Source organism: Pelophylax lessonae, assembly GCF_965119305.1.
Source record: "Pelophylax lessonae genome assembly, chromosome: 4".
NCBI lineage: Eukaryota > Metazoa > Chordata > Amphibia > Anura > Ranidae > Pelophylax > Pelophylax lessonae.
This window is the reverse complement of record NC_138771.1, coordinates 317072717-317089165: the sequence shown is the minus strand read 5'-3', so window position 1 is coordinate 317089165 and position 16449 is coordinate 317072717. Positions and strand designations below refer to the sequence as shown.

At 45.0% G+C, this 16449-nt stretch overlaps 1 protein-coding gene across 1 annotated transcript in view; it reads left to right on the top strand.

The window, feature by feature from the left end:
- The first annotated feature begins 660 nt into the window (after positions 1-660).
- The window catches only part of GRK6 (G protein-coupled receptor kinase 6), a 120180-nt gene continuing 104391 nt past the window's right edge, over positions 661-16449 (top strand). The window contains exons 1-2 of the mRNA XM_082252692.1: positions 661-788; positions 8320-8415. Of these exons, the coding sequence (XP_082108818.1) occupies positions 737-788; positions 8320-8415 (148 nt within the window). The 5' untranslated portion in view covers positions 661-736. The remainder of the gene's footprint in view (positions 789-8319; positions 8416-16449) is intronic.

Genomic DNA, 16449 nt, shown 5'->3' with positions numbered 1-16449 from the left:
GTGAGTGAAAAAAAAAAAAATGCCTAACTATCCAATTCCTTTTCAGGTGAGGGAGACCAAGTGGATGGGCACAAAAAAAAAGTTCGTTTTTGTGCCCGGAACTCCGTTTTAAGACTAGATCCAATTCGATTTTTTCTTTTATTCTTTGGAAAGTGAAACAACGTTCACGTTTCTTTCGGAAAATGATATGAATACAGAGAAGAAGCCTAGGGAAATTCTCGCAGCCTTTCTGGTGCTTATAGCTAGCGAAGAGCAATAGTATTACCGCACCATTTGCGCTGTGCACACTCCAGTCAGCATGCCAGCCACTCACTCACATTTCCAACTTCCGCCAGCCAACACATGGCTCACGTAACGTCACCACACTTGGAAAACATCAGTAGTGCAGTCCGGGAAGCTCCACCCCTATGGGGTTCGGAAACAAATTAGGATAGGGCTGACTGACGTCCCAACCTCACAACCAAGTTAGCAATGCTGGCCATTAGCCCCGCCCGTTTCATATTGCAGTCCAATCATCGCGCAAGCCTCCTGACAGCGGAGACAGTGATTAGAGCGGCGCACTCTGAAATACAGTTAGTGGCAATGAAAACTTCAGCCAATCGGCGTCCTGTTCGGGGGTGCGGCGGAACGCCGATTGGCTGGGGTGGGTGGGGTCTGTCATTGGCAGCTGGGTGCTGAGAGTCAGGTAGGGAGTGAGTGGCCGCCCGAGGCTCGCAGCCCCCGGCCAGGCCGACCTATGGAGCTCGAGAACATAGTAGCCAACACCGTGCTGCTGAAAGCCAGGGAAGGTGAGTGTGTATAGGGATGGAGGTGAGCTCAGTAAACTTCTATGGGGCAGGCGAGACACTCTATTGTATGTGTAGGAGTGTGAATGTAAGCATGGGTGTCTGCACAGCATTTCTTATTCATGTACAGCAATACAGTGTTAGGATCATTTGAGCTGTATAATAGATCACCATACAGGATCATCAGCCTGCTGAGGGTTGATGGGAGTGAAGCTGCAGATGAAAATCAATGACAATGTGAAGGCAGATGATGACTGTCATTTCATGGCTAAGTTGTCAGCTGGGAGATGTTCTGCTGGATCTTCTTACTTGATCACACTAGATCTGGGGAGATGTCTAATCACACTAGATCTGGGACATATCTGGGGAGATGTCTGATCACACTAGATCTGGGACATATCTGGGGAGATGTCTGATCACACTAGATCTGGGACATGTCTGGGGAGATGTCTAATCACACTAGATCTGGGACATGTCTGGGGAGATGTCTAATCACACTAGATCTGGGGAGATGTCTAATCACACTAGATCTGGGGAGATGTCTAATCACACTAGATCTGGGACATATCTGGGGAGATGTCTGATCACACTAGATCTGGGACATGTCTGGGGAGATGTCTAATCACACTAGATCTGGGACATGTCTGGGGAGATGTCTAATCACACTAGATCTGGGGAGATGTCTAATCACACTAGATCTGGGGAGATGTCTAATCTCACTAGATCTGGGACATGTCTGGGGAGATGTCTAATCACACTAGATCTGGGGAGATGTCTAATCACACTAGATCTGGGACATGTCTGGGGAGATGTCTAATCACACTAGATCTGGGGACATGTCTAATCACACTAGATCTGGGGAGATGTCTAATCACACTAGATCTGGGACATGTCTGGGGAGATGTCTAATCACACTAGATTTGAGACATATCTGGGGAGATGTCTAATCACACTAGATCTGGGGAGATGTCTAATCACACTAGATCTGGGGAGATGTCTAATCACACTAGATCTGGGACATGTCTGGGGAGATGTCTAATCACACTAGATCTGGGACATGTCTGGGGAGATGTCTAATCACACTAGATCTGGGACATATCTGGGTCTGGGGAGATGTCTAATCACACTAGATCTGGGACATGTCTGGGGAGATGTCTAATCACACTAGATCTGGGACATATCTGGGGAGATGTCTAATCACACTAGATCTGGGACATGTCTGGGGAGATTTCTAATCACACTAGATCTGGGGAGATGTCTAATCACACTAGATCTGGGACATGTCTGGGGAGATGTCTAATCACACTAGATCTGGGGACATGTCTAATCACACTAGATCTGGGGAGATGTCTAATCACACTAGATCTGGGACATGTCTGGGGAGATGTCTAATCACACTAGATTTGAGACATATCTGGGGAGATGTCTAATCACACTAGATCTGGGGAGATGTCTAATCACACTAGATCTGGGGAGATGTCTAATCACACTAGATCTGGGACATGTCTGGGGAGATGTCTAATCACACTAGATCTGGGACATGTCTGGGGAGATGTCTAATCACACTAGATCTGGGACATATCTGGGTCTGGGGAGATGTCTAATCACACTAGATCTGGGACATGTCTGGGGAGATGTCTAATCACACTAGATCTGGGACATATCTGGGGAGATGTCTAATCACACTAGATCTGGGACATGTCTGGGGAGATTTCTAATCACACTAGATCTGGGACATGTCTGGGGAGATGTCTAATCACACTAGATCTGGGACATATCTGGGTCTGGGGAGATGTCTAATCACACTAGATCTGGGACATGTCTGGGGAGATGTCTAATCACACTAGATCTGGGACATGTCTGGGGAGATGTCTAATCACACTAGATCTGGGACATATCTGGGTCTGGGGAGATGTCATTAGACACATCAGAAGAACTCACTATTGGCTTAACATTAGGGATGAGCAAATTGTTTTCACAGTCAAAGTTTACCGTGGGGAGGCTCTCAATAAGCTGCTTCTGCTAAATTTGTTTGGGGGAAAATCATCTTTTTTTTTTTCCTTTTAGAGGATGTCTTTGTGGTTGAATTTAGGGTAGTACAGTTTATTTAATGTATTTTTTGTATATATTTTTTATTTTGTTTTATTGTCTTTTTTATTTGTAAAGAAACAAAATCTGAAATATTGAGACTAACGATGGGTGCTTTTGTTGGCACAAGAACAGGGTAAAGAAGCTACTTTAAAGTGACACTAAGCTCAGATTTTTTTTGAATAAAATAAATGAGACATGTCAAAATATAAGTAGACTTTACCTTATATCACTCTATTCCTTTGTTTTGTCTCTTAAAAGCAAGCTTTTTTTCTGCTTTTCTCAGACTTCCTGTGCTGGGGTGGCTACGTTACTTCTAGGGTTCCCTTTAAAGGCTACGTTCACCTTTACAGAAACTCTGTAAGGTGACCTTACACTGGATCCCCTTCCTCGTCCTTTCCCCTCCAGTCCTGCTGATCTGGAGTCCAGCGAGCACCTGCTGTGAGACATCGGATCGTCGCTTTACTGCTCCGTGGATTTGAGATCCCCACTGCTTAAGGCCCCTTTTACATGGGCTTTCTGATTAGGTCCGTCTGTCAATTTTTTCAGGCGGACCTGATCGGATGCTCCATGCAGCCCTATGGGGCAGTGGATGTCAGCGGAGACATGTCCGCTGACACCCGACACTATATGATCCGATCCTCTCCGTGAAATCCAGCGGGATGGAAACCCTATTTTCTATCAGACTGGAGGATCGGATGAAAACGGACATGTGGTCTGTTTTCATCCGATCTCCCATAGAGGAGAGCGGGGATCCGACAGATCCGTCTCTGCAAAGTAAGCGGAGATGGAGCTGTCATCGCCTGCTCAGCGGGGATCGGCGGATCGATCCCCGCTGAGCAAAATGGAGCCTGCCGGGCGGAAAGCCTGTGTGAAAGGACCCAGGCATCCACGCCGCCTCACTCACATCTACTGCGGCAGGGCGGCCCTTCAGCGCAAAATCATGTACCTGTTCTTCTTTTTGTTTCGGGTCTGATGGGGCTGGACACAGCAGGAGCCAGTCAGTTTGCTGCCGCCCGGCGATAGTTTCCGAGAGAGGCAGAGCTGCAGTCTGCCTATGTAAACAAGGCAGATATCCATTCTGTAGAGCAGTGGTCCTCAACCCTGGCCTACAGGGCCCACGAACAGGCCAGATTTGCAAGATAACTGAAATACATCCCAGGTGATATCATTTGCTGCTCAGTGATTGCAGTACTCTAGTCTGCATCTCCCCAAGGTAATACTAAAAATCTGGCCTGTTAGTGGGCCCTGAGGACCGGAGTTGAGGACCACTGCTGTAGAGGGGAAGATGGAGATCTTGTGTTTCTGCTAAGCAGGGACATGGATCTCTGTCTCCCCCCCACCGTATTGGTGTCACTGGTCCCCAAAAAGTGTCACTTAGTGTCAGCTTTGCCCGCTGCAATGTCGCAATCCTACTAAAAATCGATAAACGCTGCCATTACTCGTAAAAATAAATAAATTAAAAAAAAATCCATAAATCTATCCCGTAGTTTGTAGACACTATTATTTTTGCGGAAACCAATCAATAAACGCTTATTTGAATTTTTTCTTTTTTTTTTTTTTACCAAAAACGTAGCAGAATACATATTGGCCTAAACGGATATAGAAATTTGTTTTTTTTTTAAAAAATTTTTTATTGAGTATGTTTTATAGCAGAAAGTAAAAAAGTTTTTTTTGTTTTTTCAAAATTATTGGTCCTGTTTTGTTTACAGCGCAAAAAATAAAAAAACACAGGGGTAATCAAAAAAACCACCAAAAGAAAGCTCTGTTTGGCAAAAAAAAAGGACATCAATTTTATTTGGGTGCAGTTTTGCACGACCGCACAATTGTCAGTTAAAATAATGCAGTGCCGTATCACAAAAAATGGCCTGGTTATGAAAAAGGGGGGGGGGGGGGTGTAAACCTTCCAGGGCTTAAGTGGTTAATCTCCTAAATTTACCTCTCTGCATGTACAGATAGGAGGCATTCTAATTGGATGGTGCTGACCAATCAGAACCTGCCTAGCCTGTCTTGCCAGCGCTGGAGAAGAGGAGAGAAAAGCCGCAGGGATTTCAAATCCCTGGACCGGTAAAGTGGCGACCCGATGTCTCACAACGGGTGATCACGGGACTCCAGGTCAGCGGGACTGGGGGGGGAGAGGGGGTGAGAAAGGGAGTCCAGTGTAAGTTCACCTTACAGATTTTCTGTAAAGGTGAACTTACACTTTAAAACTGAACACATACAGTGCCGTGAAAAAGTATTCATACCCCTTACCATTTTCCAAACTTTGTCATGTTACAACCAAAAATGTAAATGTATTTTATTGGGATATGATGTGATAGACTCCTGCCGCTCTGCGTTGCAGTCTAAATTTGCCCTAAAGGTGACCTAACACCGGACCCCTTTCCCACCCCTTTGGTCTATGCCAGGGATCCTCAAACTATGGCCCTCCAGCTGTTGCAGAACTATGCATCCCATGAGGCTTTGTAAAACTCTGACATTCACAGACATGACTAGGCATGATGGGAATTGTAGTTCCTGAACAACTGGAGGGCCATAGTTTGAAGACCCCTGGTTTACGCCATACTTACCTCCTGTGATCCTGAGCTGTCAATGCTCCAGCAAACAGCTCCAACAGTCCAGAGATTTGAAATCGCTGCTGCTTTCTCTTCTGTCCATCCAGTGTTGCCATTACGGACCAGACCGATTCTAATTGATCACATGGACAGAGCTGACCAATCAGAATCCATCTGGTCTGTACTGGCAGTGCTGGACAAAGAGGAGAGAAAGCAGCAGGGATTTCTAATTACCGGACCTTTGGAGTGGCTTGCTGGAGCCTTGACAGCTGAGGATTGCGGGAGGTAAGTACAACGGGGGCCAGGGGAGTGGGGAGGCAGTCCGGTGTTAGATTCTCTGTAAAGGTGAACTTATACTTTTAAGCAGTAATTAACCCAAAACCAAAAATGTAATGTATTGCAGCTTACCAATCACTAGATGTGATGTCTGCATTCGTTTTTGTTTCTTTAGCTTTTATTCCCTCTGTTTTCACCTGATGATCTGGGCAGTAACACACCTTCTGTATTAGGCTGGCTCCACTCTACATGAAGGAACAACAGAGACGCCTTTGGACAGCAGCATTGTCAATCTGGGGAAAGGGGGGGGAGTGTGAGATGGACTAGCAGATTTAGATATACTAACAAATCGAAGCCAAACTCTAGCTCACACTGCAGGTACCCAAGCTGTTACAACAAATTATTTTTTTCTTTTGGGATAAAGGCTTTACATAAATAAATAAAAGCTGATCATTGTAGGTACCCCTGTCAGTACCTCTACCAGTGGTAAATGGTTTGTCTCATCCCTGTAACTGCCACATCTTTGGAACAGCGTACTCTGTTGAAAAAAAAACCCCCCGACTAAGACCCCATTCACACTTGGTCGCCTGACAAGTCGCGGTGGGTCGCCTGCCATTGATTAGCACAGGACCCGTTCTAATAGGAGCGACACAAGTCGCTCCGACTTAGAAAAAGGGTCCTTTACTACTTTGGGGCGACCTGGAGGCGACTTGCATTGACTTCAATTATATGAAGTCCGTGCATGTCGTGCCGAGGTCGCGGTGCACACAGGTCGCCCCGGCAAGTCGTGTCGCCCCTGTGTGAATGGGCTCTTACTGACAGGATCACTAGGTGAAAATAAAGAAAAGCAAGCCTAAAAAAACAAATGCAAGCAAGAATTGATAAGGTGCAATATAATGTTTGCTTTTGGGTTTAATACCGCTTTAAACTTAGGCAAAGTCCACGTTTTACAAAAAAAATAATAAATGCACCCACATTGATTAATAACTATTAGTGTTGTAGTGCTAATTGTCTGTTTGTTGTACTTTTTGTTTTGTATTTTTGTACAAAAACTAATAAAAATAATTTTCCAAAAAAAAAAAAATAATAATTTTCATCATTGGAGCCAGCGACGCATTGCAGCTGCAATCAGTGCAATGATCTGGTTCTGCAAGATTAATCCTCCAGCCAAAGGTCCCTACCAAAGTACGGGCCTTTAGTTATGGGAATAAAGAAGGTATCCGTAGACTACAAGTGCAGTAATGGCACAATTGCACTCCTTTGGGGATTACAGTCCTTGTTTGGCGGTCGAAGATGGGACTTGTAGTCTTTATGTTTGCAGATCCCCCAAGAGTGCAGCATGCAGAAAGGCCATGTTTATGTATGTCCCGGGGGGGGTGTATAGGTATTCTATGTAGCTGGAGCCAGCAGCCTGTTGAAAAATGAATGACCGGCTGACAGATGCAGCAGCTGTTTGGATGTTCCTACACACCTGAGTGTTTACATTCGTACAGGGATGGATGCATGGCTCTGGATGCAGGCAACAAAACATGGCCTTGTTGCACGTTTGGCCTTTGTGCTCGTGTGACTGAGCCCCAAACAGGAGCAGTGGGACAAAGTTACAGCTCGAGTCATAAATCCCTCCTTTAGCTGCCGTAACAGTGGCTACTTCTTGACTATTTGTCAGTTTAGAATGACCATCTGTCTCATCAAAGGCCCATTTCACACTTGTGTGACCTAAAAATCACTTGATTTTGCAGCGATTTTGACTGCACTTGAAGCAATGCCTTTGTAATCTTGAGGTCTATGGACCTCAAAACGCATCAAAATCGGGCCAAAGTAGTGCAGGTAATACTTTGAACTGTCTGCGACTTGAAGTCGCACATTTGACGACAGCGGTATTCATAAAGTACGACTTGTCATGCAACTTTGCAGTCCCAAGTCGCAGGACAAGTCGCACAAGTGTGAAGGGGGCCTAAAGGGACAAATTTGTCACAGATCCTTTACAAATCTGTTGCAATTGGCTGCCAGGATTACAGGCGCAGGGCTGGCAAACGCACAGAAAAATGGACTTTGCTAACTGAGAGGCAGCCTGATTTGCATTATATAGAGTCACCTAATTTAGTTAGTAAATGTCCCCTATTTTGTCACAGCAGCTAAGGAGTCTGTCGCACATTCTGTCTCGCTGTTCCTGTTTAGTCCTGTGCGTTGGCATTGATCAATCCCCCCCCCCCCCCTCCCCAGTCCATTTTACTGATTTGCTTTCCAAACAGATTTGGGGATCTTTACATGAATGAGTGATTTTTCATTTTGAACAGATAATCTTCCAGGGTAGATTTCACTTTTTTTTGTCAATTCATTACACTTTCAAAAGCAAAGTAAACTGTGTTTTTTAAGCTTAAAATAAGGTTTCTGCCCATCATTAGTATTTGCGTAGTGCGTGAGACACTTGACCCCGTTTCGTGTTTTAGAGGGAAAATCAATATTTGGGATCATTTTCATTTATTTGCATGGTAATAGTATTTTCCTAAATCTTGTGGAAACTCTAGTCCAACCTAGTCGGGGATTTGCCTACGTACACTGCCTGTCATCTGTTATGCTGGATTGGGCCTGTCAGGTGTCGTGTTTATTTACAGGTGGCGGAGGAAACCGAAAAGGAAAGAGCAAAAAATGGCGACAGATGCTGCAGTTTCCACATATCAGCGAATGCGAGGAGTTAAGGCGTACGATCGGTGAGTTGTCTGTTGCATCCCAGCTCACCCTTGACACGTTTGTTATGTCACAAGTTATAACTGACGAAAAAGCTTCTGTAGTTAGTGTTGACTAAGATGGTTGCGCAGCTTCCTCTTGCTGTGGTACTAAACCCACTTCCTGTGTAAGTCAGCTTACGTGCAATGTAGTACTCCTCTGTATACTTATTTCAGTGTAAAAATCAGCTGTGCCTGATTTTTACTTCTTCTGTTCGAATACACTTTAAAGTGTTTGTAAAGGTATTTAAAAAAAAAAAAGAATAACATACATGGTATACTTATTTGCTCTGTGCAATAGTTTTGCACAGAGCAGCCTCCATCCTCTTCTATTTGAGTCCCTGACTGTCAGTCCTGGCCATTCCCCCCCCCCCTTCCTTCTGAGTGCCTCCATAGCAACATAAAAAGTCGCTTGCTATGGGGGCACTCATGCAGGCTTGCTTGCGAGCTGCGCGCTCTGTGTGTCCCACTGCTGTGTCTGAGCCAGTGAGGAGAGAAGGAGAAGCGATGCTGCTCTCATGCAGTGTTGAATTGATATTGGGCACAGGTAAGTATTAGGGATGCACCGATCCGACTTTTTTGGACACGATATCGATATCTGGCCTTGTGAAATCCCCGATACCAATACCGGAACCGATCCGGAGCTACACACAAAGCAAGCGGCTGCAGTACAGAGCAAAGCCGCTGCTTCATGTGTACGGCTCCTCCATTCACAGGCGGAGTGCATCTGATATCACTGTGAGCTGGACCTATACAGGAAGTAGCGGCTCCCATCCCATACTACTACTGCACCTAGTAAGGGATGGCTGAGCCGTTACCAAGCAAAAACCGGATCGGCCAGTGGATCGGTCAGTGTTACCGATTCCCCGATCCATCTAAAATGGCCATATCGGCGCCAATATCCGATCCGAATATCGGATCGGTGTATCCCTAGTAAGTATAAATAGGGGGGGAAGCTTTTTTGCCAAATTTAAAACTGGGTTATTAATAATTAAATTGGTTGTAAAGGCAGAAGGTTTTTTATCCTAATGCATTAAGATAAAAAATCCTTCTGTGTGCAGCATCCCCCCCTTATACTTACCTGAGCCCTTTGTCAATACAGTGATGTTGCATGAGATAATCAGCTGTCTGGGACTCCTGATTAACTGAGACACAGCAGGGGCGCCATTGGCTCCTGCTGCTGTCGATCAAAGTCAGTCAGCCAATGAGATGGAGAGGGCAGGGACAAATGGCAACTCCTTGTCTGAATGGACACAGGAAGCTGTGGCTCAGGTGCCCCCATACCAAGCTGCTTGCTCTGGGGGCACTCCACATGAGGGAGAGGCCAGGTGTGTCGGCGAGGGACCCAAGAAGAGGGGGATCCGGGCTGCTCTGTGCAAAACCACTGCACAGAGCAGGTAGGTAGAACATAACATGTTTGTTATTTTTAAAATAAAAAAGAAAACGAGACTTAAAATGGATGTTAACCCTCACATATACCTAGTGAAGTGAACAGCCTCAGATGATACACAATCCTCCTACATATGTTTTACTAGTATATGTGCTGTCTTCAGCTTTCTACACTGTTTAGAATGTGCACGTCCTGTTAGAATTGTCTCTTCCTGATTCACCTGTAGGAGGGAAGTTTTGCCATACACTGTGAGACAGCTGATTGGAGGAAAGGCACACACCCCCCTCTCCACATAGGCAGAAACATGAAGAGCTATGCTGTGAATAGACCAGCTCTCTGCTAATCTATTTATAGCAACCTCCCCAACGCAAAATTCAGCCTGGTTTTATCTCAATTGAAGGAGAACTTGTCAGAAGTTATCATACTGATAACAGAAGAATGAAGCAGGAGAAAACCACAGGACTTGGGGCTTTGAAGAGAGATAGGTAAACACTACAGATAGATGGGCCCGAGTCAAATTTCATGAATCAGATTTACATCCACTTTAGGTATCACTTTAAACCTGAACTCCAGTGAAAAGAACCGGTTTGCACTTGCAGTGAACCCCTTTTTATCTTCAAGGGCTAACTGCTCATTTTGTCTAGGGGGTGATGAATAATGGGATATACTTGCCTTTTTTCCTTGCTTCCTCAGCAGCTGACACGTGTCTCCGCTGCCTAATGGTCTGGGTTGTGGGTGGGACCCCAGCCTCCTTCCATACAATGCAGGACTGCTGGTCTTGCATTGTACAGGATGATGTCAGAGAGCTGCAATTGGAGGCTTCAGGGCGCTGCTTGTGTCAATTTAACACCTTATTCAACTTCTCCTGGTCAAAAGCAGCAGTCCACCTTTGCATTCAAAGGAAGTGGATATGTAATTTTGCCTATCATTCCCTAAATCCCTTTCTTTGGAAAAGGCTTTACTATATGTTTGTTTCCATGGCTCTACAGGTACATGGGCAGGTTTTAATGTGCTCTGCATTTAATGTCATTGCTTCTCCCGTAATTCTGTGAGACCTTTCCCACGTTGCAGGTCCATTCATGCTCTGGTCTCCAGAAAGTGGATTGACACTGACCTTATTCAAACTTCTGAATTGCCTGCAGAGCTGAAAATTTACAAATAAATATGTCGCGCTACCCACTTTAAATGCGCAATCAATAACATAAATGCATAAAAATTACTAAGCAATATAGTGACAAAGTGAATCAAAGAAGGCTGGCCATACACAGTGCAAATTTCTTTCCCTTTCCCACAGATAGTGCTAACAGGGGAATCAGCAATTGTCTACTCCCGGCAGGGGGGGGGGGGGGGGGGGCGGCACAAGCCTCCCCCACCATGAGAAGACCATGATTATTGATAGCGGCTATAGCAGCCGCTAGTGTTAATTGCAAGAAAATCCAGCAGGCTGGTTGTACCTGCGTTGATTGATCGATTAACTTGGTACATTCAGCCTGCCCATTAATGGTTCAAGATTCGAACCGTGTATGGCCAGCCTTAGTGTCAAGTGACATCGTTAAAGTGGTTCTAAAGGCTGAAACGTGTTTGTTATTTAAAAAAAAAAGTGCCTTTAAAACACTTTAATAGGAATTACATAACATTAAAGTCCGTCTCCACCAAGTATTTTATGTGAAAAATATTCATTACTCACACGTGCCAGCTCCAGTGATTGACCATCAATGCAAAGGCCTCTTACCAGAAACAAAGGACCTTCACATAAGTGGTCAAAAGCACGTAAGCGTGATCCTGAGTCTCCAGCCAGCAAACAGCCACGCTAATGATAATTGCCTCTGCAAAAAGATATCACATCTAGACCGTGGAAGGGAAGGAAATGGGGCACATAGAGTAATCCCATATAAAAATGTGGAATTTATTAATAAAAATGATGGGTACTCACATAGGAAGAAATTATAACAGCGTGAAACATACAAATGCTGCCTGCCGGTGTGCTTGAGGAAGTCAGCCTGCTATGCTCTGACAGACGCTTTTCGTCACAAGGGGACATGATTATGGGCCGGTGCACGTTTTGCAGAGGTGATCCTCTGCTAAGAGGCTTGGATTTGCAATGGTGGTGGATTACTGCAGTTGACACATGTGTTTATTGATTGTTAATACAACATACTCTCTGGAGATGGACTTTTATGGTTTGTGATTCTTATTATGGATGTCTCTTGTCACCATTACTTTAATTCACTTTTTCATTTTTAACATTTATGTTATTGATTGCGTATTTAAAGAAGATAGTGCAACATATTTATTCCTAAATGTATGCTCAGTACTTGGTATTCAGATACTCATTTTTTTACATTTTTTAATTTTTACACTTTTTATTTTTACCAGCTCTTGACCCATTTACTAAAAGAAAATAGATAAGTAAAAGTATGCTTTTATTTACCTACACGCTACATTGATTTTGGAGATTTTTGTGGATCCAAGGCCCCTTTCACACAAGCGGACTGTTCAGATCCACCTGTCTGTTTTTTGGGCGGATCTGAACGGATGCCCCATGCATCTCTGACATCCGATCCATCAAATCTGGACGAATGGAAACCCTATTTTCCATCAGTCCAGCGGATGGGATTGGATGAGAATGTACAGACGGTCCGTTCTCATCCGATTCCCCCATAGAGAACAGCGGGGACCTGACAGCTCTGTCTCCACACACAGCACAGAGACAGAGCTGCCATCCGCCTGCTCAGCGGGGGATCGGCGGATCGATCCTCCTCTGAGAAAAACAGAGTCCGCTGACGGACCGCCAGGTGTAAAAGGGGCCTAAGAGTTTGAATCTATGTAAAATGTAACTTGTTTTGCTAGTTACAGGTAAACTGTTTGTGTTTGTGAGGGTGTCAGATACAGGGGAGCTGCTAAATAAAAATCATTATTTTGTATTTGTACAAAGAATATGTTGCCAGGTGTCACAGAGTTTAAGAGCCGGTTCACACTACCGCGACCAGAAAGTCGCCCCATGAAGGAGCGACTTTTTAGCGTGACTTTGAAGAGACTTGTTTAGAGACTTGTAAGAGACTTCGAAGAGACTTGTGCACTACTTTGAAGAGACTTAAATGATAGGCGACTTTGTCTGTGGGGAATGCCTGGCTAATCCTTTTCTTCTTCCTGGAAAGTCTGATCACAGTCGCTTGAAAATAGATAAGGATCCGACTTAGAGGCGACTCCCATTTGAAGTCTATGTGCACAAGGCGGACTATGTGCACAAGTCGGATAGAGGTCGCCTTGAAGTAGTACAGGAACCTTTTCTGAAGTCGGAGAGACTTCAGTAGTGCTCTCATTCATTTACATTGAATTTGTGATGACAAGCGACTTGGGGCGACTTGAGGGCACACAAGTCGTGTCCCAAGTGGGAGTAGTGTGAACCGGCACCACATTCCTTGATAGTCAAAAATATTTGAAAAATAGTGAGAATGGGATTTTATCAGTTCAAAGAAAACCTAAATTGTATAAAAAGTATAACAAAATTTTATTGAGACAGTTAAATTAAAACCAATTTGGCATGTAATAAAAACATAGCACAATGGTCATACGTCTGGTGTATGCATGCAGTGACTCCCGCTCAACATGTTTCGCCAACCAATGGCTTCTTCAGGAGCCTGTAATGAGTCCCTTATACAAAATTGCTATAAAAATTGAAGAACAACATATTAATCATATTAAACACATTACCATAAATACAGGTAGATTTCTACAACAATACAAATTGTTTTCTCAACAATGCATGTGAATCAATGACCATCATTATGAAGCCCTCTTACCTAACTGTGCACATAAAAAATGATGTGCTGCATATCAGGAGAGTGGTCAGGCGGAGATATCAGTGAAACCGTAGGGAGGGATATGGAATCCACATTAAAATCTATACACAAAAAAGGGGAAGCACAGTATTGCAAGTAAAAAGCAAAAAATAAAAAAAAAATGTATATATACTCCGATGTACCTAAGGCCAGGACATTGAAAAAACCAACCCACCAGAAATGCCAGGTCTAAACCAGGAAAAGTGCAAACAAACCAGACCAGATGACCAAAAAAAGGAGGATTGCCAAAAAGTATGCAGATCAGGCCAATTCTAAGGATGTATCCTGGATTGAAGTCTTCAGTAAATGACTAAGGCAAATAACTCTCCACCCAAGTTTAGAGAGCATAACCAGTACTGATATAAAGGAATCCTCCCCACAAGTTGGTCAGAGAGTAAGCAACTAATAGTTAAAAAATTCCCCCACCAAGCTGGTCAGAGCATAAAGTTCTACTAATGTTGGTCTAACTTTACTTGCAGAACTAATTAGTAACCAGAGAAAGCCGGATGGTTCCATTGCCTTCCTGATTTGAATGGGTCCGCCCCTATCAGTTTGAAGGGAGCGAGAAAGCCGGTCGACCACGGTTTGTATTGCTCCTGGATGTAATTGGTAAGGAATTTGGATGGCGGCAGGGGGGGCTTTTTCCTCCTGGGTTGAGCCTGGCCTTTGGATAGAGGGCCTCGTCCCCAGTTGAAGGCAAGCTCTCCCTAATGCTGTTCACTTTACAAGCCTCCTGGTAGGCAAGGGCTACACTGGGTCTGGCCAGGGGCCGAGACCGGAAAAGCCCGTGGTGTACGTGCCCCTGGGGTGGCAGCCCAGGGGTGCCTCAATTTCACTGGTGAGGGGCAGCTCACCTGAGTTTTTGTGGCACCTTGGTCACTGCATCATCACACTTTTTCCTTTCCCACTTCCCCTTTCCCCACTCTGTTTTTCTTTGTTGTGTGTCACGTTTGTCCCTTTTGGTTGATCACTTGCACGATTAGTACGGCGTAGGTCCTCGGGCCTGCCCTGAAAGTCTTGGGAGGGGGTGGATATGGCCTTCTGGCTTAGTTCGCCCTCTCTCATGGGGTCTCCCTTCGGGGGAGCCCCACCTAGTACTTGGGGTGGGCTGTTTCGGCAGTCCCCCTGAAGAATGGGGTCTTCCCGGCTTCGGCTGGGCGGACCTAAGTGAGTACCTCAGTCCCTGTCAGGAGCTTCGCGCCCCGGGGGATCAGGGTCAGGGCCCTTCCTTTTCGGAGGAGGGCCATGTGTACGCCTTGTGCACTTTTTGTGTGTCTCACGTTTGCGTGTGTGCACTTTTTTATGCACCGGGTGTTAAGTCTTTTGAGTGTGTTTCACACACCACGGGCTTTAATAAAAAAAAAAAAAAATGCAGAACTAATTAGTACTCAGGCATTTATAGGTCTCTCCTGGACAGGTCACTACAAAAAGTGACCTTCTGGGGGGTCTTTTTATACCTCTCCCCACCTGCATCGGCGTCTAATGGCGCAGAGGGAGGCACGGGCGTCAAAAAGACCGGTGCGCATGCTGGACGGACATCCGGCTCCATGTTGAAAAGTCTGCCCTTAGGTAGGCCGGACAGGGGAGTGCTAAGACCCCTTTAGTACAGCTCCTCAGCAACACCGCCCCAAACCGAATGGGGCAGTATGTTGAGGAGGAAAAACCTCCTGGCATGCAGCAATAGAGGCAGCCAAAACCGGGCGACACCAAACCGGGGCACAGACTCAGGACAATTGTAATTATAATATATATAATAATAATAATATTTATAATGTATAATATGTTATTTTGTATTTAGTTGTGGTAGCTAAACAGCATGCATGCCCTGCAGCGTCTGGAGTCCTGGATTTGTTCTTTACCAGGGATATGATCTGCATATAGTTTGCATGTCCTTCCTGTGTATGTGGGTTTCTTCCCACAACCCTCAAACCTACTAGTCAGTGTGTTGGCTTCCTCCGAAACTGGTCATACTGTCTATGTATATGTGTTGACAGCTATGGTAGAGCCTTTAGTTTGATAAAAACTGGGTTAGGTAAATAATGTGTAGAAACTCTTAGCAACTATCTTTTGTTGCTCGGAATTGGCAAAACGTGACTTCCTGCTGTATTTTGTTGATCACTATGGCTCCTTACACCTTTTTTATTAAAGAGCCTGTCCAGCCAAAAGTGAAATTTCTTTTACTGGTTAAATGTGGTACCAGGGCTGCTGATAAGGCAGTACAGCCAGCCGTCCTGTATTGGGCCCAGGCTTCATCATTTCAAAAGGGGGGCCCAGGCACCTGCTAAGTACCGATCCTCTTCTGTCTCCCACTGCAGCACTGCCAGCTTCTCCTACTCTCTCTCACTCTGGCTGCACTGCAAAGGGATTGGTTCTAGCGCATGCGCCCCTTCTATCTGCTGTCCAGGCCCCCCTGTGTGCCTCTTTCACCTGCAGCACTGCCGGCTTCCCTCCTCTCCTGCTGGCAGCTGCTGCTGGCACACAGGGGGATGTCATTTACTGGCCCCTTCCATTCCTGAATGAACACAGTGAGTGATCAGTACCAATCACTCCTGTGTCCATTCATCACTGAAGCATAGTATCCCATGTTTACTAGGCACAAGTAACATTTCTAAATGCTCCCTATTACTTTTTGAATTCAGGTCCACTTTAAGATCGCTTTCACACTGGATGTTATAAAAACGCCAGTAGTGTAATCTGTAGCTGTAAAATGAGTTTTGCAGTGTTTTTGCATTAGTGTTTTTTAGCTATTTTTTTTTTTTTACCAAAACTATACTCCCACCAAAGCTT